The sequence below is a fragment of the Megalops cyprinoides genome, chromosome 7 (assembly GCF_013368585.1).
Source record: "Megalops cyprinoides isolate fMegCyp1 chromosome 7, fMegCyp1.pri, whole genome shotgun sequence".
NCBI classification, from domain to species: domain Eukaryota; kingdom Metazoa; phylum Chordata; class Actinopteri; order Elopiformes; family Megalopidae; genus Megalops; species Megalops cyprinoides.
Window position 1 is genome coordinate 39,062,658 of NC_050589.1, and position 18,213 is coordinate 39,080,870.

The following is an 18,213-nucleotide window of genomic DNA, read 5'->3' on the forward strand; positions in this document are numbered from 1 at the left end:
TCTAGATGTGGGTTATGTGAAGTGTTCTCACAGGGTAAAACAAGCTGCAGCTTGTTCAGCTGCATTTATTTAGCTGCATATACCCTTAACTTTGCAATTCGTTAATGTTAATTAGGCCATTAATTATTTAGCACAATGGAATAACCCTTTCCCTCGTACGATCACACCGGTGTGCTTAGCCGTTTAGCACGTATGCTAAAACCGGTGCGATTAGAACACTATTCTAGCTAATTCTAAAAACTCTAGCTAATTTTAGCTTTAAGGAAACAGTGATTTAACGTTAAAAAATATAGCAAATGCTAACCGAAAACTATGAGAAGCTTAATAACGCTAATGAAAATATAACGAATGATGTAGCGTAACAGCACGCTACATTGCATAAAAATAAGTTACGTGCGAATGGGATAATAACGTTTGGCTACTTAGGGGAGAGCCGGGACGAAAGTAACACTTTTCAGATAAACGTCATTTTAAAAGATAACGTTACAGACAGAAACTAATTATCGTTGTGACTAACTCATGTGTGGTCTATCAATACCAGGTGCTATTTTGTACAAATGAGGAATGACGAATATAATAAGTATAGCTGTTATTGTAGAGGGAAGAAAGAAACAACTGTTACAATCGTCCCGACAATGACTGCTGACAGTTAAACCTGACTGGCTTACCTGCCTGAAGTTGGCACCCCAAGTATTTAAAAAGTTCGAAATGGTATTACTGTTCGTTTGTGCCGTAAAAATTTTCGTTTGTGCTGCTATGGTTTTTTAGATATAACAAATTATATTGTATGTGCTGTGACGTCACCCAACACCCCAAGCTTCTCCGAATTGCTCCACAATGGTCTCGTTCGTTTCTGCTACGTTTGTGCCGTAAAAAAAATTGTTTGTGCTGCTATGAATTTGTAGATATAAACATTATAATTTTGGCCGATGAGGTCACCCAGCACCCCAACCTTCTCCGAATTGCTCCAAAAAGGTCACGTTAGTTTCTGCTACGTTTGTGCCATGATAATTTTCGTTCGTGCGGTCACGCTTTGGATAAAGACTGTACTTCATGGCAAAAAATTCTGTGACAACTTCCAGAACGCTGCTTTCTCCATAACGAAGAAAGCGGCTTCTACTGTGCAACGTTTTGCTGGTTGGTGCCCTGAAAAACTTACATTATTTCCTGATAGGCCTATGTGAGATACAGGATATTTCATCTCATGTAATATTTAATATGTTTAATAAACATAAGCCATACGTGTGTGGTCCTGCAGGTATACAGGTAATCTTGAATGTCTATAGACACCGCCCCATTTCATTTTTTTCCTGTACTGTATTTTAATTTGAGTGTAGAACGCACGAGACCACTTGTGGGTATTTAAACTGTGGGAACGCGCTGTGTTCTTCAGTTGGCAGTTGACATGAACTGAAGTAAAAAAAAAATCAGCCGACCCACAAATATTTGTTCATTCATTCTTTCAGGTGGATAGATATCACCATAACCACTGGTACATTGTATTATTAGCGTACGTCGTCTGGGTAGTGAAACTGTTACTGTCATGTAGCTCGTTGTTATTACTATATCAGTCTATAGCAGAATCGTTAAAATGTTACCGATATGCGTATGGTAGCTTGCTAGCCACTAGCTTGCCATTTACGTTGTCAAACCTGGGATCAAAACGAGTAGGAGTGAGTCAGATGTAACGTTTGCCTGGCTCCACGGATACCAATTCAATGACAAAAATCCAATAACAGACTGTTTTTATGTTATATGCTGTGTAGTTTGATTATTTATGTTTCCCGTAACTGTAACAGAATATTAACAGTTTAGCCAGAGATCGAACGGCTGACTAGCCGCTTTAGTTTATCGTTGCCAAGGCAACCTGGCAGCTCACTGGCTATGAGACGTCACACATAAACAGAGAGCATGCCTGAGATAATGAAGCCTAGTTGGGGTGTGACTGAGAATAAATGGGAATACAGTGACTACTTCACACTTGCCAGCCAGGCAAACGTTACATCTGACCAGCACAAACGAACGAGACCATTTTGGAGCAATTCGGAGGAGCCTGGGGTGCTGGGTGACGTCATCGCCCAAAAATGCAATGTTTATATCTACAAATCCACAGCAGTACAAACGAAAAATTTTACGGCACAAACATACGAGACCATTTTGGAGCAATTCGGAGAAGCTTGGGGTGCTGGGTGACCTCATCGCCCAAAAATGCAATGTTTATATCTAAAAAACCATAGCAGCACAAACTAATTTTTTACGGCACAAACGTAGCACAAACGAACAGTAATACCATTTCGAACTCTGACACGGTAAACTTCGGGATGCGTTAGAGTACTAATTAAATCAAATGATCATGACTATGACACATGAAACAATAGACACAACTTGTCATTAAAAAAAATACCGCTTGAGTGAATTACCTTTCCGTGATTGAAAACAGCTTCTCGGATATAACTCCGCGAAAGTATGACGTATTCACAGTTTTTCGGGGTTCTGGTAAGTGTTGCAAGCTGTACATGCTGACGCAGTCAGGCATATCAGACTTGTATGGGCTCGGAGAAAATCGCCGTGTTACTTTCGTCTCGGCTCTCCCCTACATATTTCAGATGTTAAGTCATGTTTGAGGTCGACGAATGATAGGCGAATCTTTGCATGCAGAGTTTACATGTCACCTTCTTGGGGTCGTCCTTTACACGCTCGAAATGATCCCACACTTTGGATGATTTCCTGCCAGACATAGTCTAATAACTTTTTAACGAAGAGACGCAGCTCCCGAATGGAGTTTGAGAGATTTTTTCTACGACTAACCGACCAATGAAAACTTGGTTGACTAAGATTCTCCTCATCGGCTATCGTTTGGTCGACTATTAGGGGGCAGCCCTAATCAATACACAACGCTGAAATGTTAATCCATGCTTTTGTTACATCCAGATTGGACTACTTTAATACCCTCTTGTCAGGATGTGTATATGCCTCCCTAAAGCCCCTTCAGTTGGTTCAAAATGTAGCTGCTCGTATTCTCACCAGAACAAAGTGCTTTGAGCACATCACCCCAGAATTAGCCTCTCTCCACTGGCTACCTATCAAATACCGCATTGATTTCAAAATACTTCTCCTTACATTTAAAGCTTTAAATGGGCTTGCCCCTCCCAATCTTAAAGACCTTCTTCACCCATATTCTCCAAAACGAACACTACATTCCCAAAGCGCAGGACTTCTCATTAGTCCAAGAGTGGGTAAAAGTAATATAGGCAGTAAAGCCTTTTCCTATCGAGCCCCTCTTTTGTGGAACAATTTACCCACCGAGGTTCGGGGAGCAGACTCTCTCTCTGCCTTTAAGTCTAGGCTAAAAACTTACCTCTATTTCAAATCTTTTAGTTGAGGGACACGGCACGATGCTGACATTGATCGTAGAGTCTCTGGTGGACTAAGTGGTCATTGCTGTCACTACATCATGGCCTGGTTACTCTGTGTTCAGCTGGTGCGGCTGTGGTCTGGTGTTGACTGCCTTAGGGTCGCCCTCATGATCATGCTGGCCCCTTGCCTCTTGTCCCCTAGGTATTCTGCCATAGTGCTTGTCTGCAGGGATTTTTCCTTATTACACACATGCATCTCTCTTCCCCCCTCTGCTCCCCCCTTGCCTTTATGCCTTTATGTTTTCATTGCTGCAATTAACATCCCCTAATCACTGTTTTCTGTTTGTTTCCTGTCCCTGCTCCGGGCTCCTGCCTGGAGCTGCAGCTCAAGCACCGCATCCCGATTTCCAGTTCAGCTACCTTGCTTCCCTGCCTATCAGGCCAACTGTGTGCCAAGAACCGGACGTTACAGGATTACATTTTATAATTACTCTGTTGTTAATTACTACTGTCTATCTAATTCAAATGTCTTAAGTACACTATACAACTTTTAAGTATTCTCTTTAAGCCTGTCTGCCCAGTGCTTGCCAGAAGCAGATGGGCTCCGCCTCTGAGCCGGTGTTCTGCCATTTTTTGCGTCCTCATCAGATTTTGCTCCTGGTCACAGGAATTTATAGCATAGTTTATCAACTATTGCTACCTTGTCAAAAAATGCTACAAGAAGGCAGCAACTTTCACATGATTTTGACCTGTTGTAGAAACAGTAACGTTAGCAATAGGAAGCACATTTTGATAAGTCAAATGTTAGTAAAGTCAATGTAAGATAACTAAATTGTGTAAACTGTGTCAAAGTAACCATATTTGCAAATCCCTCCTTCCCCAAAAAAAGAGAAGGCTTGGTAACGATCGGTAGGACCATTTCATAACTTTGATTTGATTTTCATAAATAATTTTGGGTGTTCTGTCATTTTGTCCTACCTTGTTGAAAAGTCCTATCTGCAGCCATCGATCTTTTGCTACCCTAACTTGAAATACTACCGCAGGGAGCCTACCCTAGGTTGCGTACCATTTTTAGCAGACAACAAATGGATCTTGTCAGAAAATGCTACCAACATATTATACTTATCATATTTAAAATATCTAAAATGACAATATAGTCTAAAATGACCTTAGAAGAAAATTATACAACGATAAAACAACTGGTAGCATAGTGTAGACACTCATCAGAAAATGCATCCAGTGTTTTAGCTATACAGAACTGTGACATATAGCGCTGAAAACATTAGGCATCTCATTCGCTTTGATCTAGCATTGCAGTAACACAAGACAAAGTGCAAAAACGTTAGCGAGCTAACAACACGTCATGAGATATGCACAGGTACATCAGCTAACGTATCTGACAAGGTAACCTGTGCTCGCCATTAACGCTAAGCTAGCTAACTAAGTTTTAGATCATATGGTCACATAAATGTAAATATTGCATAATATGTCAAATGTGTAGACATACGACAGAAAAACATTAGATAGCTACATAGATAATAAAGAAGTAACTAGCTATCTAACAAACTATTGTTTAAAAATAGCAAGTGAGTGAGTGGGCTACATTTCCAAAAACTTAACTACATTTCTAAAGACCGTCTCTACCGTCAGAAAAAAATTATGGGCGGGCATTTGGTACTGTCAGCTGTACCATATTTGCATGCCTACGCATGCTCACTACCTGCTGGTTGCACGTTCTGATGGGTCACAAAAAATTATAGGACACCAGGTTCTGCTCAAGGTTTCTTCCTGTTAATTAGAGTCTCTCCTTCCCACTGTTGCCTTAGGCTTGCTCTCAGGGGGTCTCAGGCCTGGTAACAATGTAAATGCTCTGTGACAACTTGTGTTGTAAAAAGTGCTATACAAATAAAATTTAACTGAATTGAATTTAATTGAATAAGCATTCAAATTAATTTAGCAAGAGAAAAACATTTACTGTGACCTCAAACAGTTAAAAAACAGCTAATTAAGCTGAACTGTCCAGATGTCTTGTAGGAGCAGATATCAAGAATGTGCATTGAATGCTGTTTTTCTTTAAATTGTCATTGAAACACTTCCAAAATCACATTTATGGCTTTAAATATAGACACATCAAAGATCAGTACTCAATTTACAGCTAAACCAAATGGCTGAGACCTCATATGTAATCGGAAAACCAGAATACATGGTATGCCACCAGGTTCAGAATCTGGTCGTGTTTTGTTATGCTGCTCACAATTCTGTGCAGATTCACTGATCTTGAAAATCTTTTGAAAATGGGCTCATTCCACTCGCTGTGGCCATCAATATCCATTGATATACAGGTAACGAGGATCAGTGTTTGTGCACCATAAGGCAGTAAAATATGACCACTGTCAGCGCGTGTTCAGCATACCTTTCGAATAAGGTCCTCTACATTGTCGTGCGGAAAAGAGCGAATGAAGGCAATGGTGCGGATGAGCCTCTCCGACAGCGAATATTTACTCTGGATGCTCTGCATTATGTACCACATAGTAGAACTCATGCGGGCTGGACGATCATCCCAACCAAGCGGGCTGACACTGCGCCAAACTGACACCACCCAATCCAAGGCGACCGGAACTGGCACGGTCTCAAATCTGAAACAGTTGTCAAGACAGAAACCCATGTACATTACATTACATTACATGCATTTAGCAGACACTCTTATCCAGTGTGACTTCCAGTACAATAAAACATAAGTGTATCCATTCAATTTAAATGAGCAACAGTGTCAGACTGGGCTAGCAACACTCCCACACCAGTGAGTGTACGCATAACACTGTTAGAACCCTACCACAAGTTAACTTGTGCATTCTGACAGAAGCCAAGTATACTACAATACAACAGTCCCTAAAACACAAAATCAAAATACATCACAATATTACACATCAAATACTAGAAGCAGCAGGTGTTTGGGGTGGGGACAGAAGTGGAACCTAGATGCAGTCTGAAGAGGTGGGTCTTCAGTCTGCCTTGAAAGATGGCCAGTGATTTCGCTGTCCTAACCTCCATGGGGAGTTCACTCCACCACTGAAGGATCAGTACATACAGGGATTGTGTCTGAGAAGAGCGACCCTGTCAGGTTGGAACAGGCAGTTGCCCTGTAGATGCAGAGCGCAGTTATCTTGAGGGTTTGAAGAGCGGTAATAGGTATGAGGGGGCTGTCTCATTTACTGTCCTGTATGCCAGCACCAAGGTTTTGAATTTGATATGAGCAATAAAAGGAAGCCAGTGAAGTGAAGTGAAGTGAGGAGGGGAGTAACTTGACTACGTTTAGGGAGACTGTAGACAAGTCATGCAGCTGCATTGTAGATTAGTTGAAGAGCTTTGATTGCACAGGCAGGAAGACAAGCAAGGAGGGAGTTACATTAGTCCAGGCATGAGGGGACAAGGGCCTGAACTGTGCTGAATACATACTGAGATAGGGGCTGATCCTTTAGATGTTGTACAAGAATAATCTGCACAACCGATTCACCACCGCCAGTGCCACTGAGAGGAGAAGGACAGTTGGCTATCAAGCATTACCAAGGCTTTTGACAGTGTTATTGGTGCTAAGGCTTGTAGAGTATAGGCTGAGGGAGAGGTCTTGAAACAGGGAGGACTGGGATGGGAAGAAAAGCATTTCAGTTTTAGCTAGGTTCCACTTTAGGCAGTGGTCCACTATCCACTGTGAAATGTCTTTCAGGCAAGCTGAGATACATGCAGAAACCTGTGTCAGATGGTGGATACGACAGGTAGAGTTGCGTGTCATCGGGACAGAAATGTTACAAAAAACTGTGAGAGGAGATGACTAGGGTTGGGTATCGTTTGGGTTTTTTCCAATACCTGTGCTAAAGCGATACTTTTAAAACGGTACCGGTGCTTAAACGGTACTTGAACTAGGGCTGTGCAATATGACCAAAATCTCATATCCCGATATAGGTCATTTCATATCCCAATAATGATACCTATCACGATATAGCACATTTTCTGTAAATTCAATGAATAAATAGTTTATATAAAATGGCCACATGGAAAGGCCTATTTCTTATTACATTTTGAATTACAGTATATACTCGACAAATAAAAGGTACTTACATATTTGAATATTTTACTCCTTTTATTTAGAACCTTTGTGCAAATTTTCAATGAACCCTTTCGCTCGTACAGTCACACCAGTGTGATTAGCCATTTAGCGCGTATGCTAAAATCGGTGCAATTAAAACACTAGATTGGAAAAATTCTAGCTAACTTTGGCTTTGAGAAAAACTTCAAGAGCGATTTAACGTCAAAAAATATTGCAAATGCTAACTGAAAACTATGGGAAGATTAATAACGCTAATGAAAACCTAACGAACCATGTAATGCAACACGAATAAGTTACATGCGAAAAGGTTAAGCATGTAACAAATTATAAAATATTAATGTATAAAATATAAAAAGTAGGGTTGTCAAAATAACCCGTTAATTTTGATTAATTTATTATAGAAAACAATAACGTGTCAAAAAATTAACACAGATCGCACTCTATGATGCCCCGTGACCTCATACATCACTTTGCATATAAGCATGTATCATGTATCCAACTGCAGGCTAGCTAGGTTCTTTTATATCATACACAAACATATCCACATTTGCGCTGTCGGTAAATGCGAATTAAGTTCGCATTGGTGTAATCAACGATTGCATTGGAACATCTGTAAAGCTGAGTGATACATGTACAGTTAAAAGTGTCAGTTTGCTGTTATACTGAATATCATCACTCATGGAATGCCTCTTGTCCAATCAAATTACTTGCTCGGAAACTAACTGTTGCATAAAGCACAATTTGAACATAAAATGCTTCTCACAGCAAATATTGATATATGCGATTAATTTATATTAATTAATCACAAAGCATGTAATTAGATTATTTTTTTAATCACTTGACAGCCCTAATAAAAAGGTAAATAGAAAACACTTTTCAACTATAGTTGTGTCACATTCACTCTCCTCCATATTTGTGTTGCCGTCATGCAAATTTCCTGCCTGCCTCAGAGTCATGTGGAAGAATGCAAAGTGTCATCCAAATGACAAAAAATATTGCCGTAAAGTGTGTGATTTGCGACACAACGAAATAAACGATAGAGCATAATACGAAACGATCAACATTTTTCTATAGTCACACAATATATATCGTCATATCGCACAGCCCCAGCTTGAACCGATACTTAAAAACAAAAAAGCACAAAACGATGGTCGACAACATTAAAGAACAGCTTTTTTTATTGCTAAGGCAAATTTGAACTTGAAATTGAACGATATATTAACTGTTAACAGTTTAAAATATTCTTAAATATAAATATAAATAAATACAAAACACTTAACAAATGTTAAGTGTTAGCATGTTAGCATTAGCAAGTGTTTTCACTCTATCTTTTGTAGCCATCTACCACATGGAAGCAGCATACTGCTGTTACTGTGATACGCGTGGCGTTTTTTTTCCTTCCGGAAGCATTTCACATGGCCTAGGAAAACTGGAGGTGTGCTCCCACATCAGGTATGACTATAGAGGAAAAAAATACAGGAAGAAACCTAGCGCCTTAACAACCCTTTCGCATGTAACTTATTTTTTATGCTATGTAGCGCGCATGTTACCTTACCTTAGAGTTTCTCAACGGGGGCGTTGTGAACGAGGTAGCTGAAAAGGGGGCTCTCAGGAATAAATGGGGGGACAGTTATTCATCACAACTTTTAAGCTTCTGTCAGTACAAACAGTGTTCATTTGAATTTGAAATAAAAGGTATTCTGATATCTTTGTGCAAATGATTAGGCTATGTAAGCGATTTTTCAGTGCTTTTATTTTGAAAGGTCACACTGGAAGTGATGATGATGAGTTACGCGGTGTTGATTGATGAATGAAGAGTAAAGCTTGTCGATCGGTTCAGAGCTCCAGTCTCCTTGGTTAATTAATTATTATTAAAAGTATAGGCTTACAACAGAACGCTCGGTTACAATTATAATATTTTCATGCTGCCGGTGCTCTGGCTTCTCCTCATACACTACCGGCAAATGATCTCCATAGCAACGCCTATACACTTCTGACGGCTCTGACAGCAGTCCAGTTTCGCGGGTTAAGATTCCATGACCAATCAAAATGCATTTTAATTCAGTTAACTTCAGCCTACTTTTGTCGTTCATTAGGTTCAGTGAACTGGTCTTCGGTCTTAAATAAAATGACTGTTGGAAATTTGGATGTAATATAAGTTAAAGACAGCGCGAGGGACCGCTGCTTTTTCATTGGCCAGGCAATTAGTTTCTGTTGTTCACGTGTTTGATTCCTAGTCTTGGAAAAAAGCTTTTGTGTGTTTGCCCAAGTAGTTTCTTCTGTTGTTCCTGTTTTTTGTTCGTGATCTTGAAAACAAAGTTTTGTGTGTTGTCCTGAATTTGTTGGAATTTTCAAATACATATCTTTACAATATTTTTCAATCAATTCCCAAAGTGTTGTTGTCGTTATTGTTTTTTTCCCCCAAAAAGACAATACTTCCCAACTCATATTCAAAACATCAACCATTCGAGGCATTTCCAAAACCTGAATACATCACTCCAAGATGACTAGTGTTTTCAACATTTTGACATTAATTTTGACCAAGAGGATCATGATGAGGTCAGGGGGCGTTCAAAAAAGGTTGAGAACCACTGCCTTACATGGTTTGTTGTGTTTTCATTAGCGTTATTAAGCTTCTCACAGTTTTCAGTTAGCATTTGCTATATTTTTCGAGTTAAATCGCAAAGCTAAAATTAGCTAGAATTTCTCCAATCTAGTGTTCTAATCGCACCAGTTTTAGCATATACACTAAACGGCTAATCACACACGGTTAAGTGGCACCGAAATCTGTGTTGCAATTTGGTCCGGTAGATACCGGATGTATAGGAACCGGTGCCAGTTTTGGTATCCAACCCTAGAGATGACAGAGCCGAGAGATTGCGTGTAAAGATAGAAGAGGAGGGAGCCAAGTACAGAGCCTTGAGGGACACCCATAGACAGGCTGTGGGGTCTAGACAACCCACTGTTCCAGGACATCCTGAAAGAGCATCCAGAGAGGTATGATTCAACCTAAAGGAGAGCAGTGTCAGCAATCCCCAACGTAGCCAGGGTAGGCAGAAGTAGAGTGTGGTCCACTGTGTCAAAGGCTGCAGAAAAGTCTAGAAAAATCAAGACTGAGGAGTGGGAGAAAGCTCTGACTGATTGAAGAGCATCAGTAATGGAGAATAGGGCAGTCTCTGTGGAATGACCAGCCCTGAAGCCAGACTAAAAGGGGTTAAGAAGGTTATTCCGGGAGAGAAAGGTGGACAGCTGGTTAGCCATTGTGCATTCAAGTGTTTTAGAAAGGGAAGGAGAGTGACCAGCTGATCATTCTGGAAATCAGATGGGTCCAGAGTGCTCTTCTTCAGCAGGGGTGTAACTCCTTGAATGCTGCTGGCATACTACCCATAGAGAGTGACACATTCATCAGACCAGTGATGAATAGAAAAAGACAGCAGTGACAGTCTGCAGGTGAAGGAATGGGATCTAGGGCACAGGTAGTGGGTCGATATGATGTACAGAGGTGAGTAATATCAGCATCTGAAAGAGGGGAGAATTTAGAAAGAGGAGGGGTTTGAGAGTGGGAGGGAGAAAAAAATAGGAAAAGGTGAGAGATGAGGGCTGTGGTGACTGGAGGGAGTTACAAACGCTTACAATCTTTAAGTTGAAATGATCTGCAAAGTCATCCACAGAGAGATCAGAGGGGGGTGGGGAGACAGAGGATTGAATAGAGAGGTGAAAGCAGAAAGTAGTCTGAGTGGATTAGAAAGTCAGCTTTGAATTTTTTTTCCACAAATGTTTATGAAACATTTGTGGAAGTCCGATGCGCAACACAATGCATATTGCTGCACTACCTGAACAGAGTAAGAATAATAATCAATGATGAGGGCGATGTAAAGCCACAATCTGTTTTCTCTGTGCACTACCGAAAATCCATAACAACATAAGACAATAGAGGATCCACAGAGGAAACACTGCGGCCTAAAATATAGATGCAAAAGCCTAGCTAGCCAGCTAACTTTCTATACCTTTGAAATTACCTACCCAGTTAGCTACCTAGAAGCGGGTGATATCTGATTGGCTAGTTTCAGCTAGCTAACAGTTACGTAGATAAGGTTATCTTATCATAATGTTTAACACCAACCGAAGCAAAATAAAATAATACCGAGACGTTTAAAATATACATATATGTCACGCAAGTTACTGGCTGTAACGTTAGCTGGAAGAATGACGTACATTAGCAAACTGTCTTTAGCTAACGTTACAGTAGCGAATTTAACTGAGGTTAGCTATCTATCTGCAGGCTAGCTAGATCGCTGCCTTTTCATGACTGCCATTCCCTCACGCCATTATTACCCTTACAGTGCAAACAGTAATTAACTGCTAGTCTAACGTTTAAACCTACCTAGCTGGCCAGGCCTCGAACCTCTTTGATACCGGCTAATGTTTGCTGTTTGATGAATACATTCACTTTTTTGATACGACACCACACGCGATAGACACTTTATCACTAATATGGTGACACACATACCGTCAGACGGCCTCGGCTTTGAGGCGACTCTGCGTGCTCGTCCTCTGAGGGAAGCTTATGATAGCAACTCTCCCGAATTAAAAATGGCCTCCCGAGTTCTTCCTCGATGGTATTTGACCGGATACCCACCATGCTTTCTCCTGCAACTCCTCTCGCTGGAGCATAAATTTTCCGTAAATGCTGATCTAGGATCAGTTTTGCTCTCCATGCTTCGGTCCTCGGTGCAGAAAGGTGATTGAAATTTTTATGATTTAGTTCTATATAGGGACTAAGCAAGGTCTGTAAAATAGTCTGATAAGTATCACTAACTTAACTGCACATTAATTTGTTTATGTTTCTCTTTCTTTCTGGTATTCTGAGACACATTGCTCCCACTGAACTTGCCTACTGCGCGGTTAACTGATCAGATGATCACCATCCAAAAATTTCATATAACTACGAAGATAAAAAGAGCAGACCTTCCCAGACTTAAAATGCTTTTTTAAAATCTAGAATACATCTTCAATACATTTATGATAGTATGATAGTAACACAATACTAATACAACGTAAACACTACTGGGAATTTAAGTAAGATTAAGATTACAGTAAGATTAATCGTTATCATTAGCAATTAAATTATTGAGGTGCCCAGACCTTCATATATATATATATATATATATATATAAACGTTTTGTCTTGGATGTAATATATTTTGACAACTTTCAAATCGTAAGGTATTTTATGACACGATTGTCGATGTGATACATTTAGCTGACATTGACTAGACTACTAGCAACATGTAGGCTACCATTCAAAGTGGTCATCTTTGACGAACTATAAACATGCAGCTGTACTGATTGCGAAGTCAAGATGGTATTAAGTCCACTCATTTTCCCTACATATCCGCGATCTAGATGAAGATCTGTGCTCAAGGACACATTCATAGGTTAATACTGCTGCCGGTACCTCTAAATCGCTTCTGCTTGCTGAGAACTTTCTGCCCATGACACATGCTTGCCTCCCCAAATTACAATGTTACAAATCACAGTAAGTGAGATATTTCCGTGTTCGAGTGCTGATCGAGTGTGTCGACTCAAAGAGTACCCAGAAAAGTCACAAAGATTTCGATGTACCGTGGGAGCAAGTAAGTCTGTCAATTCTGTGATTAAAAAATGTATTCAAAATATAATTGAACAATTTTGTGAATTTCCTACTTCTGAGTTGCGACTCACGTCTATTACGTGACATTTGGCGACAGCTGGCTGTTGCTAGTCAGTTCTAGTGGTTATCCCTCTAGGTCCACGTTCTTTCTTTCCCTCATCGCTCTTCACATACCAACAACCCCTCTCCAAATACAGAAACTCTCAATGCTTCCTGTCCATATACTGTTGTAGATGGCATCCTAAAAAGTCGGGGTTCTCAAACATAACACACGGTTAACGTTTACGAGCATTGACTTTATACGAATTTTAACTGGGCAAACAGTTTTTCGATTTAAAATGAATACATTTTGATTTGTATGACAGCCAGAAAATACATCTAAATGTAATCAATACATTCAATGAACAAATGGAGTTTTAAAACTATCCCCTCGATTTATTTTCCCCCTGGGGAACATGTTCAATCCAAGTCGATCTCAAATTATAGTGGATATAAAAAGTCTACACACCCTTATGAAATTGCAGGTTTTTGAAATGTAAAGACAGAAATAACAACAATGTAAATTACAGACTTTCCATATGTAATGTGATCGTCCAACAAACAAAAATCCAGAGAAAAAACAAATAGTTAATTAATAGGAACATTTTAAATAAAAAACTACAACACCCTGATTGCATAAGTCTGGACACCCCACCAAACTAATATTTTGAGGGAGCACCTTTTGCATTTATTACAGCAGCAAGCCTGAAGTGAATAAGCCTCCATTAACTTTGCACATCTAGACTTTTATCCCATAGAATTTTATCCCACTCTTCTTTGTAAAAAAAAGTTCAAGTTCCTTCAAATTGTAAGGGGATCTCCTGTGTACAGCTCTCTTTAGGTCATTCCACAGGTTTTCAATGGGATTGAGGTCTGGGCTCTGACTGGGCCATCCCAAAACTTTGATTTTCCTTTTCCGAAGCCATGCCTTGGTCGACTTGGATGTGTGCTTTGGGTCATTGTCATGCTGGAATATGAAATTCCTCTTCATGTTCAGCTTTCTGACAGAGACCAGCAGGTTTTGTACCAAAATATCTTGATATTTGGAGCTATTCATTATCCCATCTATCTTGACAAGAGCCCCTGACCCAGCTGAAGAGAAGCAGTCCCAAAGCATGATGCTACATCATGATGCATCACCATGCTTCAAAATTGGTATGGTGTTCCTTGGATGATAAGCTTTATTGGTTTTGCACCAAACATATCTTTTACAATTTAGGCCGAAAAGTTCAACCTTTGTCTTGTCAGACCATAGTACATTTTCCCACATGGTTTGGGGTGACTGAATGAATCTTTTGGCATAATTTAGACGGGCTTGGATGTGGTAGAAAGGGTAAGAAAGGGTTTCCATCTTGCCACCCTACCCCATAGCCCAGACATGTGCAGAATATGAGAGATGGTGGTCACATGCAAGGAGTGACCAGTACCTGCCAGAAATTCCTGAAGCTACTTCAGTGTTGCTGTTGGCCTCTTGGTAGACTCCCTGATTTCTCCTTGTCCTCTCATCAACTTTGGTGGGTCGTCCTGACCATTGCAATGTCTCTGTGGTGCTACATTTTCTCCACTTATTGATGATGGTTTTGACAGTGCTCCATGGTACATCCAGTGCCTTTGATATTCTTTTATATACCTCTCCTGATTGGTACAACAATTAGCTCTCGCAGTTTCTTTGGCAACTGTTTGCGGACCACAGCAGAGAGATGTAAAACATGCAGGACAAGGGGTCCTCCAGGAGAGGTTAGGGAAACACTGACTTACTGTATAAGCTAGGGAAGCAACAGGCTTCATCCACAATAAAAAGAGAGGTGACTAGAAACAATACTTAACAACACACACTGCAGTTTTACAAAGTACTATAAAAACACAAGATAGTTGCGATGTGGATGAGATGACAAAATCTTTGTAGGTGAAGTTGCCTATTATTTTGGAGACTGCTGGAAAGGAAATGGATACCCTATTGTAGACACTGAAATCTGAACAGTAATCGCTACACTAAGTACAAGACAAAGCCCTGATGACCTTATAAAAAAAAAAACCTGCTTGGACTCTCAAGTAGCTTAGTGCTTTATGCATTTGCTTTGAATGCAAGCTGAGCTCTATGGTCTGGGTTTGATGTCAGCTATGTAATCAACCACCGATGACTAAGAACCCACAGCAGCTGGACAAACTGGCTTTATTCTGAAGGGGTTGTCTTGCCGCTCTCTGGTACAATGTGATTTGTTAACCACCTGCATGTTATTTGGAAGACACCAGCACAGTGTCACCTACCTTCCATTGAGTGTCCACTCCACTGCAAGGTGCTGCGATACTTGCAACATGGTAACTTGCTGTTGCATGGAAGTGTACTTCTTACAGATCCTTCTGAGAGCAGTTGGAAAGTGTTTAGCCATGGCTGGCTCAAAGTTTGAGATCCATAGGAGGGAATGGGTAACTTATAAAATTTGTCCACTTGTAATGTAATCTTGTAAGAAAGTGAGCAGGGTGTAGATCTACAGCTTGATACAATAATGACTGACTGACTTCCTCCCTTTCTGGTCTGGTTTGGCTTGATTCTAATGTGGTGTCGTTTTCTGTTTGTTGTGATGTGATTACATAAGTGAAGATATTGTATGTAGTAAATCTTTGTGCTTACATCATGATGTAATTACCGTCATTTTGCTGTGACTGCCTATGCTCTCATACATAATGTTTATCAATAAAAAGGATGAGTGCTCATATTTCTAAAATATATTCATTTATATAAACTTACCTCCTGCAATTCTATTGAGATTAAAATATCACATTTAAAAATGTTTAAAGTCTATCCAACACCTACATTTTTAGTCATGCTTTTGATCCTCTTTAATCAGCTTTACAAATAAATTCTGACCTGTATTCAAAACTGAATTATGCATCTGCAAAAGTGTAAGGCTATGTTTTAATAAGCCGCAGTTCACAGGAAATGTATTCATCCATGAAATGGGTTGTGACCTCGGCAGGCTTGGTAATGGTATAACCTCAGAGTTTGGACAAATTCTAAATGCTCGGTGGACTAAACGACAATGGAGGGAACAAGAACCAGTCACGAAAATGACTTATTTCCATTTATCAAACAGAACCCACAGTCATTAGGGAACCAAGGTCAAACAGGAAGACACGGCTGACACTATCTTCATACCTTCTTGTTAAGGTGAAACCAATACATTTGATAGCAGTAAATGTTCAGTTGTATGAATGGATAATACATAACAAACCACGCAAGTCATGCTACTAAAACATTTACCATCCACACATGCACGGTCATATGCACACACAGTAAAATGAAGTGCAGACACATGTCTAAGGCTAAAACAAGATCATTGTACTTTATTTTCCCCCCAGCAGATTTTATACAGATATCTAGAGTTCAGTGTCTCAAACACCTTAGCTGTCCATTATTTCACACCCCTCCCCCCTACACCCCCCTACCCCACCCCCCACAAAAAAAAAAAGAAAAATCAGCTGTCCATTGCCTCATACACCCCCCAAAACAAAATCACTGTACAGATAATACCCAAAACTGGAAAAAAAGAAAAAACTAAATTTTAGCAAGCCTGTCAAGATCAATTTCTTCAACTTACACTTCTAAAATGATTTTCACATTACGCAAGATTAAAAAAAAAAAAAAAAAAAAAAAGTTAGTGCATTTAATTTCATTACACAAGACCACTAGCTGCTCTGAGTAATTTATTAATGAAAAGAATGACAAAAAACTACCCCCAGTGATTCATTACTTATTTACTGCATTGCAGCAACTCAGGCAATGCATCAAGTATATGCTTAAATGAAGACTCAACCCATATATAAATATGTCATTGGTGCAGTGTATTCCTGATCACATCAGATACGCGTCGGGAACACCACCTGTCTGACAGTACTGGGAAAGAAAAAAAGGAAAAGCTTTGCACATTTGGATTAAAATAAATAAATTAAAAAGCAATTGCAACAAATCATACTCTAGTACTGTCTTTCTCTAACAGCTAGCTTCTTCAGTCTAGTTTTCTGAATACAGAACTCGTCATCTACACCTACACGGGCGGGCGGGGTGTTAAGGGGAAAAGAGAGGGGAAAATATAATAATAAAAAAAAAATAAACCAACCATACTTGGGTATCTGTATTAGTGGCCTTATGTTTACATTCAAAAACTGCCATTTTGGGAAGGGCAAATGCACATGGACAAAACAGGGCTCAGCCTACTTAAACATAATCTCCCTCCTTTCACAATAGCTCTGTGAGCCTCACTGATTACCACCACCGGTAACCCATTAAGTCTGCAGCCATGTCTGCACCTGAAGCCTCGAGAATCTCAAAACGGGGTGGAGCTATCGTATGCAATCAATCTATAACTCAGTGAAGACTTTGTTCCAAACACAGAGTTTGTGTGTGTGTGTGTGTGTGTGTGTGTGTGTATATATATATATATATATATATATATATATATATATATATATATATATATATATATATATATATATATATATATATATATATATCCCATACACAGCCTCTCTCTCCAGCCAAGTCCAAGCAGATGGGCGATATGTTCCTGCTTTTGTAGCACATTCAAATTTGTCAGCCAGAAATGTTTAAAATTTTCTGCCAGTTAACTTAGAAATGTATCAAACAGTGATTGTGGTTTGGATAAACCTTGTTTTGTGTCATCTTTAAAAACAGAATCACATTTACATAATCATCCCATTTTGCTGAACTCGTGTCTTACTTCTACAGACCGCATACTACAGTTACAAATCATACACAGAACAATCTCTGCCCAGGGCAGGAGCACAAGTGACAATTTCTTAGCTCTCAGAAACAAAATAAAACAAAACAATGATCCCAAATCAAACTATTCAAAAAAGCTTAATCAAGCTGAAGGCTACTGACTGATGGCTACAAGTTATCAGGCAGGCTAGCAATAAAAGGAAACAGTAAGCACTATACATGGACCAAGCCAGGACGATTGGGAGGCCTCTTTTTGTTGATTGGTTTATATGAACTGCCAAAGTAGGCTGTGGGGGGCAGGAAAAAACAGTCGGTCAGGT

At 39.8% G+C, this 18,213-nt stretch overlaps 1 protein-coding gene across 1 annotated transcript in view; it reads right to left on the reverse strand.

The window, feature by feature from the left end:
• asb8 (ankyrin repeat and SOCS box containing 8) overlaps positions 1 to 12,313 on the reverse strand; it is a 30,364-nt gene extending 18,051 nt beyond the window's left edge. Inside the window, exons 1-2 of the mRNA XM_036533425.1 lie at positions 11,972 to 12,313; positions 5,770 to 5,992 (exon numbers count right to left, since the gene is read on the reverse strand). Coding sequence (XP_036389318.1) covers positions 5,770 to 5,898 — 129 coding nt within the window. The 5' untranslated portion in view covers positions 5,899 to 5,992; positions 11,972 to 12,313. The remainder of the gene's footprint in view (positions 1 to 5,769; positions 5,993 to 11,971) is intronic.
• Positions 12,314 to 18,213: the final 5,900 nt, after the last annotated feature.